At 46.6% G+C, this 14,109-nt stretch overlaps 1 protein-coding gene and 1 pseudogene across 1 annotated transcript; one reads left to right on the top strand and one right to left on the bottom strand.

The window, feature by feature from the left end:
- Positions 1–7,006: 7,006 nt before the first annotated feature.
- Positions 7,007–8,371, bottom strand: LOC113037132 (kinesin-like protein KIF27). Its single transcript, XM_080289378.1, has 4 exons — positions 8,161–8,371; positions 7,833–8,009; positions 7,588–7,700; positions 7,007–7,368 (listed from the first exon to the last, which is right to left on the bottom strand). The coding sequence occupies exons 1-4, from the start codon at positions 8,197–8,199 to the stop codon at positions 7,320–7,322; spliced, it is 378 nt and encodes a 125-aa protein (XP_080145504.1). The 5' UTR covers positions 8,200–8,371; the 3' UTR covers positions 7,007–7,319.
- Positions 8,372–10,307: 1,936 nt separating this feature from the next.
- On the top strand, positions 10,308–13,610 carry LOC113006979 (collagenase 3-like; annotated as a pseudogene).
- Positions 13,611–14,109: the final 499 nt, after the last annotated feature.

Genomic DNA, 14,109 nt, shown 5'->3' with positions numbered 1-14,109 from the left:
AGTGCATTGTTGGACTGGACTTGCTGGCCCACTGGGGGGCACGGGTCGATGTACCGGGAGTTGCCATCCACCTTGGTGCTGAGACCGTGCAGCTTCAAGTGGGCCGCGGTAGCCAGGGACAGACCCCCACCCCACCAGCACCCTCAAAGCCCTTACGCCCCGCAGCTCCATGCCACAGCCAGGGGCCGAGGGCGGCAAGGGTGCGGAAGAGGACCCAGGGGGTGGACGTAAGCAGGGCCAACATCCCGCAGCCAGAGTCGCCGCCTAGCTCGGCAGTCTCCCCGTCACCTGAGACTGTCGCGGCAGTAGAGGAGCTTGGGCGGCGAAGTGGGGTGCACCTCAGTGCGACACAGCAGCAGCAGTTGCAGAGCCTCTTGGCAGAGTTTATGGACACTTTCGCCGCCAGGGAAGAGGACTGCACAAGGACGGGCCTGGTGCAACACACTATAGACACTGGAGCAGCTGCTCCAATCCGGCTGCGGCCCCACCGCCTGCCCCTCGCCAAACGCCAAGCTGCCGAGGGACTGATAAAAGAGATGGCAGCTAATGGCGTCATTGAACCCTCGGATAGTCCATGGGCCGCACCTATGGTTATGGTGCGGAAGAAAACAGGGGGCTGGCGCCCTTGTGTGGACTACAGGCGTCTGAACGCGGTCACCCGCAAGGACTCTTACCCGTTACCTCGCATCGATGACGCACTGGATTACATCGCTGGGTCCAGTTGGTTCAGCTCGCTAGACCTCCGCAGTGGGTACTGGCAGGTGGAGCTCGCTGCCGAGGCGCGGCCCAAGACTGCATTCACCATAGGGCAAGGACTGTGGCAGTTTAAGGTGATGCCTTTTGGACTATGCAATGCACCAGCCACGTTCGAAAGGTTAATGGAAAGGGTCCTCAAAGACATTCCCCGTGCCCGCTGCGTGGTCTATTTGGATGACTTGCTGACTCATGCTAAGGACTTTGAACAGGCCGTGGCCAACCTACGAGAGGTTCTGACTGCCATCCGCGGGGCCGGACTAAAGCTGAACCCGGCCAAGTGCAACCTTCTTGCTCGCCAGGTGAAGTTCCTGGGACATGTGGTGAGCGAACAGGGGGTGGCTACTGACCCCGAGAAGGTGGTTGCTGTGGGGGACTGGCCTACCCCATCGAACGTCGCTGAGCTACGAAGCTTCCTGGGGCTGGCCTCCTATTACAGGAGGTTTGTAAAAGACTTTGCCACCGTCGCTAGCCCCTTGCATCAGTTGACAAACAAGGGTCAGCGGTTTGGTTGGACGGAGGGCTGTGCAACGGCTTTCGAGCAGCTGAAAACTGCCCTTGTGAGTGCCCTGGTCTTGGCGTATCCTGACCCCAGCCAGCCTTTCATTTTGGACACCGACGCCAGCAACGTGGGGGTCGGAGCGGTGCTCTCCCAGAGGGGAGAGGCTGAGGAGCGAGTGGTGGCATACTACAGCTGCAGCCTCAGCCGGGCCGAGAGGAATTACTGTGTTACCCGGCGTGAGCTGTTGGCTGTGGTCCTGGCGGTTCGTCACTTCCGACCTTACCTCCTGGGCACTAAGTTCCTGCTCAGGACAGACCACGCCAGCCTAACCTGGATGCTGAACTTTCGCCAGCCAGAGGGTCAGGTGGCCCGGTGGCTGGAAATACTACAAGAGTACGACTTTGAGGCCCAGCACCGACCAGGGCGGCAACACGCCAACGCTGACGCCCTGTCCAGGCGCCCCTGTTCTGCGGATGAGTGCCGGTACTGCAGGCGCATGGAGGAGCTGGACTGGGGTCCGACATCGGCAGCAGCAGAACCTGAGGGTGTGGGTGAAGGGCAGGAACCTTTCACCGCGGCGGAGCTACAGCAGCACCAGGTGAGCGATCCAGCGCTGGAGATGGTGAGGGACTGGATGGAGGCAGGGACACGGCCAGACTGGTCCGCCGTGTCTTCCCAAGGGCCCGAGACAAAATCGCTGTACTCCCAGTGGAACAGCCTGGAGCTCCATGGCGGTGTAATCTACCGGCGGTGGCGAGCGCCAGACGGGGGAGGCGACATACTCCAGCTCCTGGTTCCCCGGGCCTTGCGGCCTGAGGTCCTCCGCTGGGTCCATGGGGCTGCAGGTACTGGCCATTTTGGGAATGGCAAGACGTTGCGACGGCTGAGACGGCGGTTCTACTGGCCGGGGTGTCGTCAGGACGTGGAGATCCACGTCCACTGCTGTGACGACTGCACGGCGCAGAAAGGTCCCAGCCAGCGCTCCCATGCCCCATTGCAGCAATACCTAGTTGGGGCGCCAATGGAGCGGATTGGAGTGGATATCCTGGGTCCATTCCCTGTGACTGATGCCGGCAACCGGTATGTCCTGGTCGCGATGGATTATTTCTCAAAGTGGCCAGAGGCGTACGCGGTGCCGGACCAGAGTGCGGTGACGACGGCGCGGACTCTGGTGGATGAGATGTTCACGCGGTTTGGTGTACCGGAGGAGCTCCATAGCGACCAAGGGAGGAACTTTGAGAGCCAGGTGCTGGGAGAAGTGTGTCGGAGGCTGGGGGTGAGAAAAACGAGGACCACCCCCCTCCATCCTCAGAGCGATGGTCTGGTTGAGCGGTTCAACCGCACGTTGGCCACCCAGCTGGCCATCCTGACCAGCCAACATCAGAGGGACTGGGACCAACACCTGCCCCTTGTTTTGTGGGCATATCGAACAGCAGTGCAGGAGTCAAGTCAGTGTACTCCTGCGGCGTTGATGTTCGGAAGGGAGCTCCGGACCCCGGTGGACTTGGTGTTCGGAGCGCCCCCTGAGCCGGAGATTGCTGGTGGACCAGAGATGGACTACTTCCGGCGGCTCAGGGAGCGGTTGCACACGGTGCATCAACTGGCAAGACGGACATTGGAGGGAGCCGGGGCCCGCCAGAAACGGGCGTATGATACCCGTGCGCACGGTCCTATGCTGGGGGCCGGAGATCGGGTCTGGGTGTTCTGCCCCCAGAGGAAGCGGGGGCTGACCCCCAAGCTCATGAGCCACTGGCAAGGCCCGGGCGAAATCCTGGAGCAGCTGTCGGAGGTGGTCTTCAGAGTCCGGATGCCGGGGCGGGGAAGGCGGGTGGTGCTACACAAGGACCGGCTGGCGCCATACCATCCGCTTGCCCCCAACCCGCAGGCTGGTGTGCAGCCTGGGGACTCCTCGCCCCCTACGCCCGGCCCGGAGGGGGGCGCCATGGATTCCCAGTCGAGGCCGAAGCGTACTCGACGCCGGCCCGGACATTTGCTGGACTACATTGTGGACAGTTAAGGTTGTGGGGACACTAAACCTTTTTGGGAGGGGGCTGTGTAATGACCTGGCTGGGGTTGTTAGCCAGGTGCATTCTGGGTATTGTGTTGTCTCTGTGTTTTCTATCGTTCTGCTAGTTCATATGTGTTGATTTGCATGTTGTGTTAGTGTTATGTTAATGTAAGCCACAGTGAAGTTGATGTGTGTTCTGTGGAGGGGGGTGAATTGGCATAGTTGGCTGACACCGCGACTCTATGTGGTGGGAGCGTGATAGGGGTTCGGTGTCAGCAGTGTTACGTGTGTGAAAAAAATACGGCAAATAAATGACTGGTGTGAACCACTACTGCCTCCTGCTGGATCATTTGGGGATTATCAGTCTGCTGCTGAGACGCTCGGGGTCGTGCGGTGTATGAGGCACGAGCGCTCTCCACTCGCTGTGAAGTGTAGCGATAGCCGCTAGCGCCCCGCTAGCCGTTTTAGCTAGTGAGCAGTTTAGCCAGTTTAGCTCCACTAACCCACGGTCGTTACAATATGAAACGCGTAATATTTTCTCTGAATGAGGGACCATTCCATTTTTTTAAGGAGCCGTTGGCAACTCTACTAACCTTATGAATAAAATAAAGTTCACTATCAGTAACATCATAGCACCCACCCAGCTGTATAAAAACTCCGTCAAACTGGCTAGAACGCAGTACGAGTTATTGCAACTGACAGTAAAAAGTCAGCAACATGAAAATAAACTCCACCTAAACTTAGTTCATATCTGACCCAGAGAGACTGCAGGTCATAACTTCTTACCTGAAGTTCAGTTCACCTGACACTCGGACTGGCGGCTGCTTCGGGTCTCTCCTCCTGCCTCCCCTTCCCTCATCCACCTGCTGCCTCTGTGGAAGCCCCGTCATAGCCACCACCAAACAACGGAGTTATTTCTACACATCGACCTGCATCTGGCCAATCCACCACCTCTCATTGTTCATGCCATTACAAAAAAAATAAAAAATAAGTCACTGGGGATATGCCCGGTATGCCCGATGGCCAGTCCAGCTATGTTAACCTGCAACCAAATCTGCAGCTCCATACAGCAATGTTACGACTTAGATTATATCTTATAACTCATAACTCTTATGTTAGCTCCCCTCAGTAGCATACTGTCAGAAATATTCCACAGCTGCAATAATTATTTAAGTGTTATTTTTTTCCTTGGTATTCTAATTTCACCGAAGTTTACTAAACTCAACAAACTTGATATTACTTACCGGGACATTTATTCTGTCCTCATTTTCTTTCACCGAAAAATTGTTTCCTGCAGTGCCGTCTTTTGCGCTTGGCTCTCCTACCTTTGCTAACGTGATGCACATAGCGCAGAAGCGATGCTGCATTCACTTACACTCGGATATCTGAGCGTCACCGTGAAAACATAATCGGACATTTGATATTTGATTGAATTTTATTGTTTTGCCTTTGGGGTGGCACCTGGGGTGGCCACTCTGGTTTGGGGGGTGGCCTGTGCCCCCCCAGGCCACCCCGCTGGACACGCCATTGGATATCACCCAGAAGGGTTAAATGTGGCACTTTATATCCCAAACAGTCTCCAAGAACTGCTAAATAACTTGTACAAGAACAATAACACTGATAATATGCCATTTTCAAGCTGCCAAAAAGTGGTTGTGGCCTATAACTTGTCACTGAAACAATATTTCTGCTTCAAACTTGTTGGGCATCATCAAGAAGGGTTAAATGTGGCACATTATATCCCAAACAGTCTCCAAGAACTGCTGAATAACTTGTACAAGAACAATAACACTGATAATATGCCATTTTCAAGCGTCAAATTTCAAAAATGTTGTAATTCAAAAATAATTTAAAAAAAAGGATAATGGCCAAATGGAAACAGGTGGGAGGAGATCTGCTTTAACACATTAGGAACACTAAGTAATAGGAAAGTGAAAACAAACGGTAATAAAAATGTCATTCCAATACAGCACTTATTAATTGAAACGAAAACCAAAAACGAATAACAATTACATCCAATTAAAGAAGAAACCACCAGTTAAAATAAACTAACAAATAAACCAGAAACAGGGGGTATAGTGGAAGCTCAACACCAGTAAACCATGGAACAACATGTATATTAATTTTTTTCCTACAGTAACTATAATGCTAACATGTTAGGAAACACAAAATAATTGAATAATCCTACAAACAAATTGCAATCAAAGCTGAACTCTAATGTTGTGAACAACACAGAAACACACACAGCAACACGAACATAAATTAATGAATTAATAAACAAATAAAAAACCAATTTGACGTTGACGTCACATTAAATACACCCTTTCTGCTTCCACAGGAATTATGTGACTAAGTAGCAGCCAGATACTAATCAAATGGACTTGATTTACTGATTATCTGGAAGTGTAAAAGCAGAAGTTTTCAGTTTGTGTTAAAACAATGCAACAGTCTTTCCAAGAGTGGATTTCCAGTTCAGACTGTGCAGTGCTCAGAGAAACTGCCAAAAGCTCAAAACCTTCAGATTCTGCAGACTTCGGTTAACAAATTCAATGTTTAAGTTCATGACAGTACAGTTAGAAGAAGACTGAACAAATATAACTTGTTTGGAAGTATTAACTTATGAATAAGAACTTCAGCACTCACAATTTCATGTATAAAATCTTTAATATTACTAGATAATAAGAAAAAAACAAATGCAATTTAGCACAAGGCTTTCCTCAGCAGTTCTAATGCACATGTCGGTGCAGCCATCCACAAAACACTACCTGGACCTAATCCCTAATAGGCACAGGTGGTAACAATTAATAGTTTGTCAGCATGCAACACTGGTTGTGCACTCCAACCACAGACCTAAATCACTGAAACGTGTACAAAACAACACGCTCCATTAACACTGTCTGAGACACACAGTTGAGCCTGTTGGTTTTCTTATTTGCAAGGGCTGCCAGGAGAAAACCTCTTCTCTATAAAAAGGTCATGGCAGCACAGCTTAGGCATTTAAATAAACCACAAAACTTTTTGAACAATATCCTTTTGACACACCACACCAAAGTGGAGATGTTATAATTTAATAATGCACACACAAGCATATCAGGACAAACACCTCATATCAACAGTGGCAGAGGGGTGATGAATTGGACTTATATTCACCTGGACATCACCTTCATGGGTACTTTGCATTCATCACATCGACCATGAACTTCTCTGTAAACCAAAGTATTCTAGAGTCAAATATGAGTCCCTCAGAAAATCTACAGCTGAATAGTTGGAAAAGAAAAGAATCAAGGTGGTTCAAGCTGACTAAATACTGTATAATGAACTTAAGAAAACTGTGCACAAACAAGTGCACACAGAACTCAATAAAGTGAAGCTGTAAAGAGGAGTGGAACACAATTTCTCCACAACAATGTGAGAGACTGACAAAGTCACACGGAAAAGTATTACTTCAAGTTACTGCTGCAAAAAGTGCTTCTTTAAGCCACTAAATCACAGGACTGCACGGAGTCTTCTGATGATTTTCCACAGATCGTTCCATAGCAGAGCACAGCCACTGTCTACGTGCTAAATCATTACTATACATAAAAAGAATTCATGAAAAACAACAACAAATCTGCATCAAAAACACCTCTATCGTGTTGCCACTGTCTCACTGACACCAAAATGTTGTGACTACACCAAAAAGATGTAGTTCTGATAGAAAGATTGAATTTGTTGTTTCCATGACAGAAAAAACAAATAGCCAGAAATGTTCCCATATTTATTTGATTTGCCAAGCAGCTACTTTAACACAAGCTTAGAACGTTTGTCGATATTTCAGAAAGCCTCTTGTAAATCTTATTTAATTGTGTAACATATCGTACCAAATCTAGCTTTTTCTGTTAGTGTGTGTGTGTGTGTGTGTGTGTGTGTGTGTGTGTGTGTGTTTAGGGAGGGCATGCATTACAGGCTGATCAGGAGTCTAAGAATTTAAAAATAAAATAAAAAAAGAACCCTGATTTCGATCAATAGTGGGAATATTCTTCAGGGGTTTCTTCATTTGTTTATTTCATTTTGTTTTCAGGCATTTTCCATCTGCCTCTGATCCTTACTTGCCTTTCTTGTTTCCCTGTGAAACAGAAAATTGCAGAAAGGACACAATTATTTATGGATATCAGGAGGTCTACTACAGAAACTGTTCCTGACATCTCCATAAATACATCACCTGTCTACCAGAACCTTTTCTATATTTTTCTTCATGTAGAAAAACTGAGACATGCTATATAAGATATATCATGGATTAAATATGTCATTAAAAAGCTTTACACTAACAAAAAGCTTCACTCACCCAGACCCACTTAAGAGCGGGCAGTACACGTCATCTTTTTCCTCGATTTCAGCCAGCACGAGTTGGCCATGGATTTTAAAAGCTGCCATTACCCTCTCCAGTCTATAGGCACACTTTTTAGGATCACGGATAATAAAAGTCACAAAAAAAACCCATTATAACAGACCAAACAAAAACAACAACAACAAAAAAAACCCTCACTTATGGACATCAACCTAACCCACACACTACCCACTGCTTCCTACCTTCCTGGGAGGCCTCCACATGCAGCTGTGTGTGATCAGAGGGACACTGGGGGGTCTCTTGCCTGAGTACTCAGACCCCCCCACTTCCACTGTTGCCCCTGAGGCTGTCCCCCGAAAGGTCATGAGTTCGCCACGAAGGCGATCAATCATTATCTGCTGGTTCACCAGTTGTTCTGTCTAAACATTTGCACAGAGGCGCACATTTAAAGAACAAATGATAACACAGCAGACATGCATTAAATTCATCTTTTAATTTTTTCCCCGTAAATAAAATATACTGATTTCTGCATCACAGAGCAGCTCTTTATTGCACTGTTCTCCTCCTCACCTGTATGCGTGATCGCTGCTTTTCTTCCTCTAACAACATAAGGTGAGTTTTCTTCTCTTGAAGGAGTTTCTCGAGTTCCTCTTTTACCCATCTCAGTTCTGCATCTTTCTGCTCCAACAGTTGCTTGTCTATGTGGAGAGCTTCCTAAGCATACAAAAGAGAAACTGGATAGGATAGCAAGCCTATAAAATTGTACAACTTGGCTTTTGTCTATGTAAACAGTTTGATCCATTTGAGCCATGCTGCGTTTATTCACATCATCTTCTCATAAGCTCTCAGAGGATAAGATGTTCCAGACAAAATGTTGACAACTTGTAACGGAAACAAAAGAATAACCAATGATATACCCATGGCTTTATTTCTTTCTACAGCCTCAAATCTAAACGGGATGCAGTCATTCTTAGTTTACATTAGCTATATCTGTGGTTTTTAAAAAAAAATCCATATTACACTTCAGTTCTTTAACGGCAATTCCATCAGCAGTTTGAAATGATTTCAGTCTGAATACACTTCTCCTATTCTGAATAGCAGGTATCTAAGAGGGTACAGTAATATATAAATAAAACACCAAGCTCATTTGTTGTTGTTTAATGTGTCAGGCATGTCCACATGTTGGAGACACTAACCATCTTTTACACTTCAAGGCAACCAAATAAAAATCTCAGAGTTTTTTTGCTTTACTTTTTATCAATTGATTGTAATCAAAGTGTTTGCGATCTCTTAATGGCAGCATCCCTTTTAAAATCTTTTATAGTTACCTGGCATTTTTTTTAGCTCTTCTCTGAGGTTTAATGGAGCAAAATGGTCTCCCTCCTCCTTTGAACACTCCATACGAGTTGGAGGTGAGTGACTGACAGCTCTGAGTCTCTCCTGCAGCCGCTGCCTGAAAGAAGGACTTGGACGGTTCTGAACGTATTGGGCAATGGATGCAAACTGCAGGACGGCCAGGGTCTCAGCTACAAAGTGGTGGGAGGGGCTTACACACGCCACCATTAGCGTGTGGGCGTTGCCTCCTCAGGGGCGGATCTAGAGAAGATTTTTTGGGGTGGAAATTTGCTCTGATTTACTGACATCTTTAGTCTCATCTACAATGACTGAAAATTGTGCACTGTCTTTAACTTCTCGCATGATCTCCTCAGCAACCATTTCAGCCAAACATGAAACAATTTCATTCTGGATGGTTTTACTGGTATACAAAGCATTTTTGGCTTGTTGTTCCAGTCTCCTTTTAACCACAGGATCATGATTGCCTACCATGTTCAACATTTCTAGGAAAATGCTCCTTTTATGTGCCTCCTAATGAGTCACGAAGGAGTCGAGTGATCTTGGGATTACGGTATGGTACGTGTGCACTGCCGGAGTTGTTACTGTGCCGATTTTGACTTCGGTTTGAAAGTGCACGGATAACGTTGCACAGTGCAAACAGGCCTGTGTTGATATGAGCAGACTCTTTCAGTTGTGTCCTGGTGTTCCCAGTTTTTCTAGCACGTTCCGAGCCTGCCAGGTCAACCAGACAGAGCTTAGAGGAAGAGTTCTTGCTGTTGTGGCAGGATAACACGACCTGAAGGGTGAGGATGGTATGAGAGCGACTGGAGCGCTCGGTCATTCCTGTGGTGCTGGTGTGCCGCAAAGCATTTCCCATCTTTACAATGCTGAGCAGCTCCTCTGCTGAGGTGATAACAACCTCTTCAGCTCCCACCACCACTGGAATCACACAGAGACTTTTTAGTCAATGAAACAAGACTGTTGCTTCCCCTGTAGGCAGACATTCACACAAAATGCCTAATCTCACTGGATCATTTATCATTCACTCATTAAATGAGCTAAAAACAATTTTACATATTATTACAAGTAGGTGCACCACAGAGCCGCTGACTGTAAATGATTACACAGTATATAATATCTTTTGCGGTACTTGTGATTTCTCCAGTGCGCTCTCTCAAACTTTTTATCCTGAAATACATAAGTGTTAATAATATCACAACGGTCTATCAATAGGATGATACTCAGATGGATGGTCGAAAATATAGGACGCAGTTTGTCATCTCTGAAGGTGTATGGTTTCTACTTTTTTATTTCCACTCTGAATACTAAAATATAAGTAAAGTAAAGGTAGAAAAAGTTGATTACCCGTGTTTCCCCTCTCATCTTCCCTGATATGAAGCTCTTTGTGGGTGGTCTGCCGCTGCAACAGGTCTCGTAGTTCCTCCTTGTACACCTCAATGTAGGAAACCTTCACTGTGACATCCACAACATCACTTTCCTTCGTCTTCTCCGCCAGGTATATGAACAGATCCTGGGCTGCACGGTCAATAATTCCCCCCTCTTCATGTATGGAAGGGTTTGGAAAAAGAGAATTACGGTTATGAAGTTAGAAAGTTCAGATGATTAATGGGCCTTAGAGAGCACAAACACTCCTTGAACTTATCAGTCACAGAGTGGTTAAGCTCTGTGTTGGAGCTTAACCACATTTTTTGGTTAAACTTCACATTTGAAGAAAAGCTATCTGGAGCATGTACAAACTGATCTTAATCTCTTTTAGGGCTGTCAAAATTGAGAGCAATCAAAACAACTGCTGTATAATGCCCTCCGCTATCTTTGTTTATAGCATGACTAAAATGCGTCATCGTTTTAGAAAGTCTGTGTTTTTGAGTGTCCACACTGCGACGGGACAGCTCCGTTTTGAAATGTATGCATTTTCGAGAGTGTTTTCCCTTGGGGAAAGCACCGTCTCAGTGTGGACAAGAGGCCAAAACGAAGAGAAAACAATGCGTTTTCAAACAAAAACGCATTAGTGTGTCCTATACCACCCCATCAGTGGAATCACCTTCCTGCAGGGGTCTCAGACAAATCATCCTCCGGGTACTTCTGGGTAGCTCTTCAAAGATTCAGACATGGCTGTGTTATTATTTCACACATCGTAACACGGCGTGATTGGTAAACAGAAGCCTGTCCTGGAAACCAACTAAAACTAACGTAAAAATACGAACTGTAAATCTAATCTGTCAAAAAAATTGTCAGAGGAAAGTGTTCTTCCTTGAAGATTTGAGTAGTTTTTATTGTATCTTTGGAAAAGAGTAACTCTGACTTCACCCTGAGGTCTAATCTAGTCACTAATCCATCAACAACACTTTGATTTCCTGTGGAGAACACAAAATCAGGAGAGTGCACTGAAGGCTGATGATTGTCCAAGTAGAGAACTTCCTAATGTGATTTTTCTCATGAAGATTTTCCCCATAAACCGCGGTAGCGATGTGGCAATATGTATGCGTGATGTGATCAAAACCAGACTTCCTCTGTGATCCATAAAAGGACCGCTTCCTCGGTGACAGCAGGTAGTCACTCAGCTCCTCCAGCCTGTAGCATATATAAGAGCTTCTCGACCACCAGCCTGAGACATGAGGAAGCATGAAGATTTTGAGCCTGAGTGCTCTGCTGAGCCTGGCACTCAGTTTACTGTGTGCCGATATCTCAGCCCAGAAAGATGCAAGTTTGGCAAAGGTACTATATACCTGACATGTCTGTGGCGAAGGTGGATGACTCCATAGAGAAAGCTCTGCAGGTGTGGGCCAAAGTCACGCCCCTGAGGTTCAGAAGAATCTATAGCAGCATTGCTGACATCATGATCTCCTTCAGCCGCAGTGGTGAGTCCACAAAGCACACAGTAATATTATCCCATAAAGACCAATGCAATCTTAGGTGTGTGTGTTTAGTCTACCCTGATTACCCTCCAACAGGTCATGGTGACGGCAGCCCCTTGGATGGCCCCGATGGCAATCTCCCCCACGCCTTTGGCCAGGCACTTGGGATTGGAGGAGATGCCCATATTGATGATGATGAAACCTTCACATTCCACTCAAACACAGGTGACTCTGTGACTTTGTTCCTGATTACTGCTCAGGATGTGGCCTGACTACCTTAAACTGTGACCTGTGGTTCTGAGTTTCTGCTCTAGGCTACGTCCTGTTCATGGTCGCTGCTCACGAGTTTGGTCACTCTCTGGGCTTGTCTCACTCTGATGACCCTGGCGCTCTCATGTATTCAATGTACTCATACAGTAACCTGGACACCTTTGTTCTGCCCTGGGATCTTAAAGGTATCAAGTCCCTTTACAGTGAGTCTTCACTTCTTCCTTTATGAAAAACTTTCAATTTGACCAAAACTTGTGGTAACACTCTACAACACAGTCTACAACTAAGGGCATAATTTCCCTGTAATTTTATTGAATGGATGCCATCAATTATATTTATCTATAAATAATTAAAAAACACTGTACTTTTTCGGGGTCATATTATGGAGTGACTTAACCTTGGCTAACTTGAAGGTATTTTATTACAAAGTTTAGACTTGCTCTGTCATTGTGAAGCTAGATGGGCCTACAAATGTTGAGTCATTATTTGATTAAGCGAACTTGTGCACTAGTTTGTGCACTAGCTTGTCTGTGATGTCACATTGATGAAATGACCTCCAGGTCCAAATGATGACCCCTAGGGCGCCCGTCAAGCCCGACGCCTGCGACGTGACCCTGGTTTTGGACTGCGAGGAGAGATGCTCTTCTTCAAGGGCAGGAAAGTAAAACAAATCCATGTGGAGCGTTTTTCTCCATGGTGTTGCTGAGATGATCATTTGTGTGTGATCAGGTTCTTCTGGTGTAGCCACCCTCAGCTTGTGACCCCTCAGCAGGCTGTCATCACAAACTTCTGGCCCGACGCATCAGTTATCATCGACGCTGCATACGAGAGCCCACAGTCAGACCGAGTCCTTCTTTTTAAAGGTCTGTGTCCATCTGCTGAAGCACGCTTCATCCCTCCCTCACACAGGTCCGCGATGAAATCCTCTTTACATCTGTTTGCAGGCTGCTGCGTCTGGGCGTTCAGCGGCTATGACCTCGTGACCGGGTATCCTAAATCCATACCCAGCTTTGGTCTACCCACAGCAGTGGAAAAGGATGCCGCCCCCAAATGACCCACAGACCAGGAAGACTCTTTTCTTTGTAGGCAGCAGTTACTACAGGTATGTTCAGGTCACACCTGGGGAATATCTTGCCTAATCCCATTTCTCTTCCAGCTGTGACGAGGCCAGGGTGGACATGGACGACGGAAACCCCAAACAAGTGGATGACACCTTCCTGGAAATGAGCTCCGGAGTGACAGCGGCTCTGTTGTACAGAGGTGAGCATCTGTCCAGCTGTTTTCAGGGTCTTTGGGCTGTAATGCAGAACAAACAGGTGACGTGTGTCCCGCAGGTTTCTTCTACCTGTACAGTGGACCATACATGTACGAGTTCAGCCAGAGGACGGGGAAGCTGCTCCGTGTGCTGAGGAACAGCTACTTCCTGTCCTGCTTCAAACTCTAGACCCATTGACAAGTTCACACAAAATCCCAAATTAAAGGAGAAGAAGAGCCAATAATTTTTTAATGATTTCACTGAGCTCAGGTGTTTCTGTAACGTCACTGCTTTATAAAGTTTTCAATATAAATTTCCCTGTGGCACAGTCGTCCTTGTTTATTTGCTGCAAGTCAACCTGTGAACATCACACACATCAAACACAAACCAGTTACCGTATTTCCCGGACTACAAAGCGCACCTGAATATTAGCCGCACAAGCTAAAATTAGGGGGAAATCCTGTTTTGTACATACATTAGCCGCACCTGACTAAAAGCCGCAGGTGTTTCAATGTTGACTTATCATATGTAAGAGAATATGCACAAAGGGAATTGTCAGGAAAGAGATGGCTGTTTGGAGACACACCCCTTTTATTAATATTTTGAAAAACAAGTTACGGGTACATATTTGCATAACTTTTTAGGTATATGTACAAGTAGCGGTAATTACAAGTACGAAACATGTACTGTGCTTCATAAATGAGTAACAAATGTAGTACATAACAATAACCTACAGCACACCAGAAAAATAGATTCAGACTACCTTTTAGGCTCAGGTGCAGC

Source organism: Astatotilapia calliptera, chromosome 15 (genome assembly GCF_964374335.1).
Source record: "Astatotilapia calliptera chromosome 15, fAstCal68.1, whole genome shotgun sequence".
Lineage (NCBI taxonomy): Eukaryota > Metazoa > Chordata > Actinopteri > Cichliformes > Cichlidae > Astatotilapia > Astatotilapia calliptera.
Note: the sequence above shows the minus strand (reverse complement) of the source record. Positions and strands in the feature narration are given on the sequence as shown.

Coding starts and splice junctions, on each gene's coding strand:
- LOC113037132 (XM_080289378.1), bottom strand. CDS start 8,199: ATGTTGTTAGAGGAAGAAAAGCAGCGATCACGCATACAG. Junction 7,701..7,832: donor TGTGGAGGCCTCCCAGGAAG/GTAGGAAGCAGT, acceptor GATCCTAAAAAG/TGTGCCTATAGACTGGAGAG. Junction 7,369..7,587: donor CCGCTCTTAAGTGGGTCTGG/GTGAGTGAAGCT, acceptor TCTGTTTCACAG/GGAAACAAGAAAGGCAAGTA.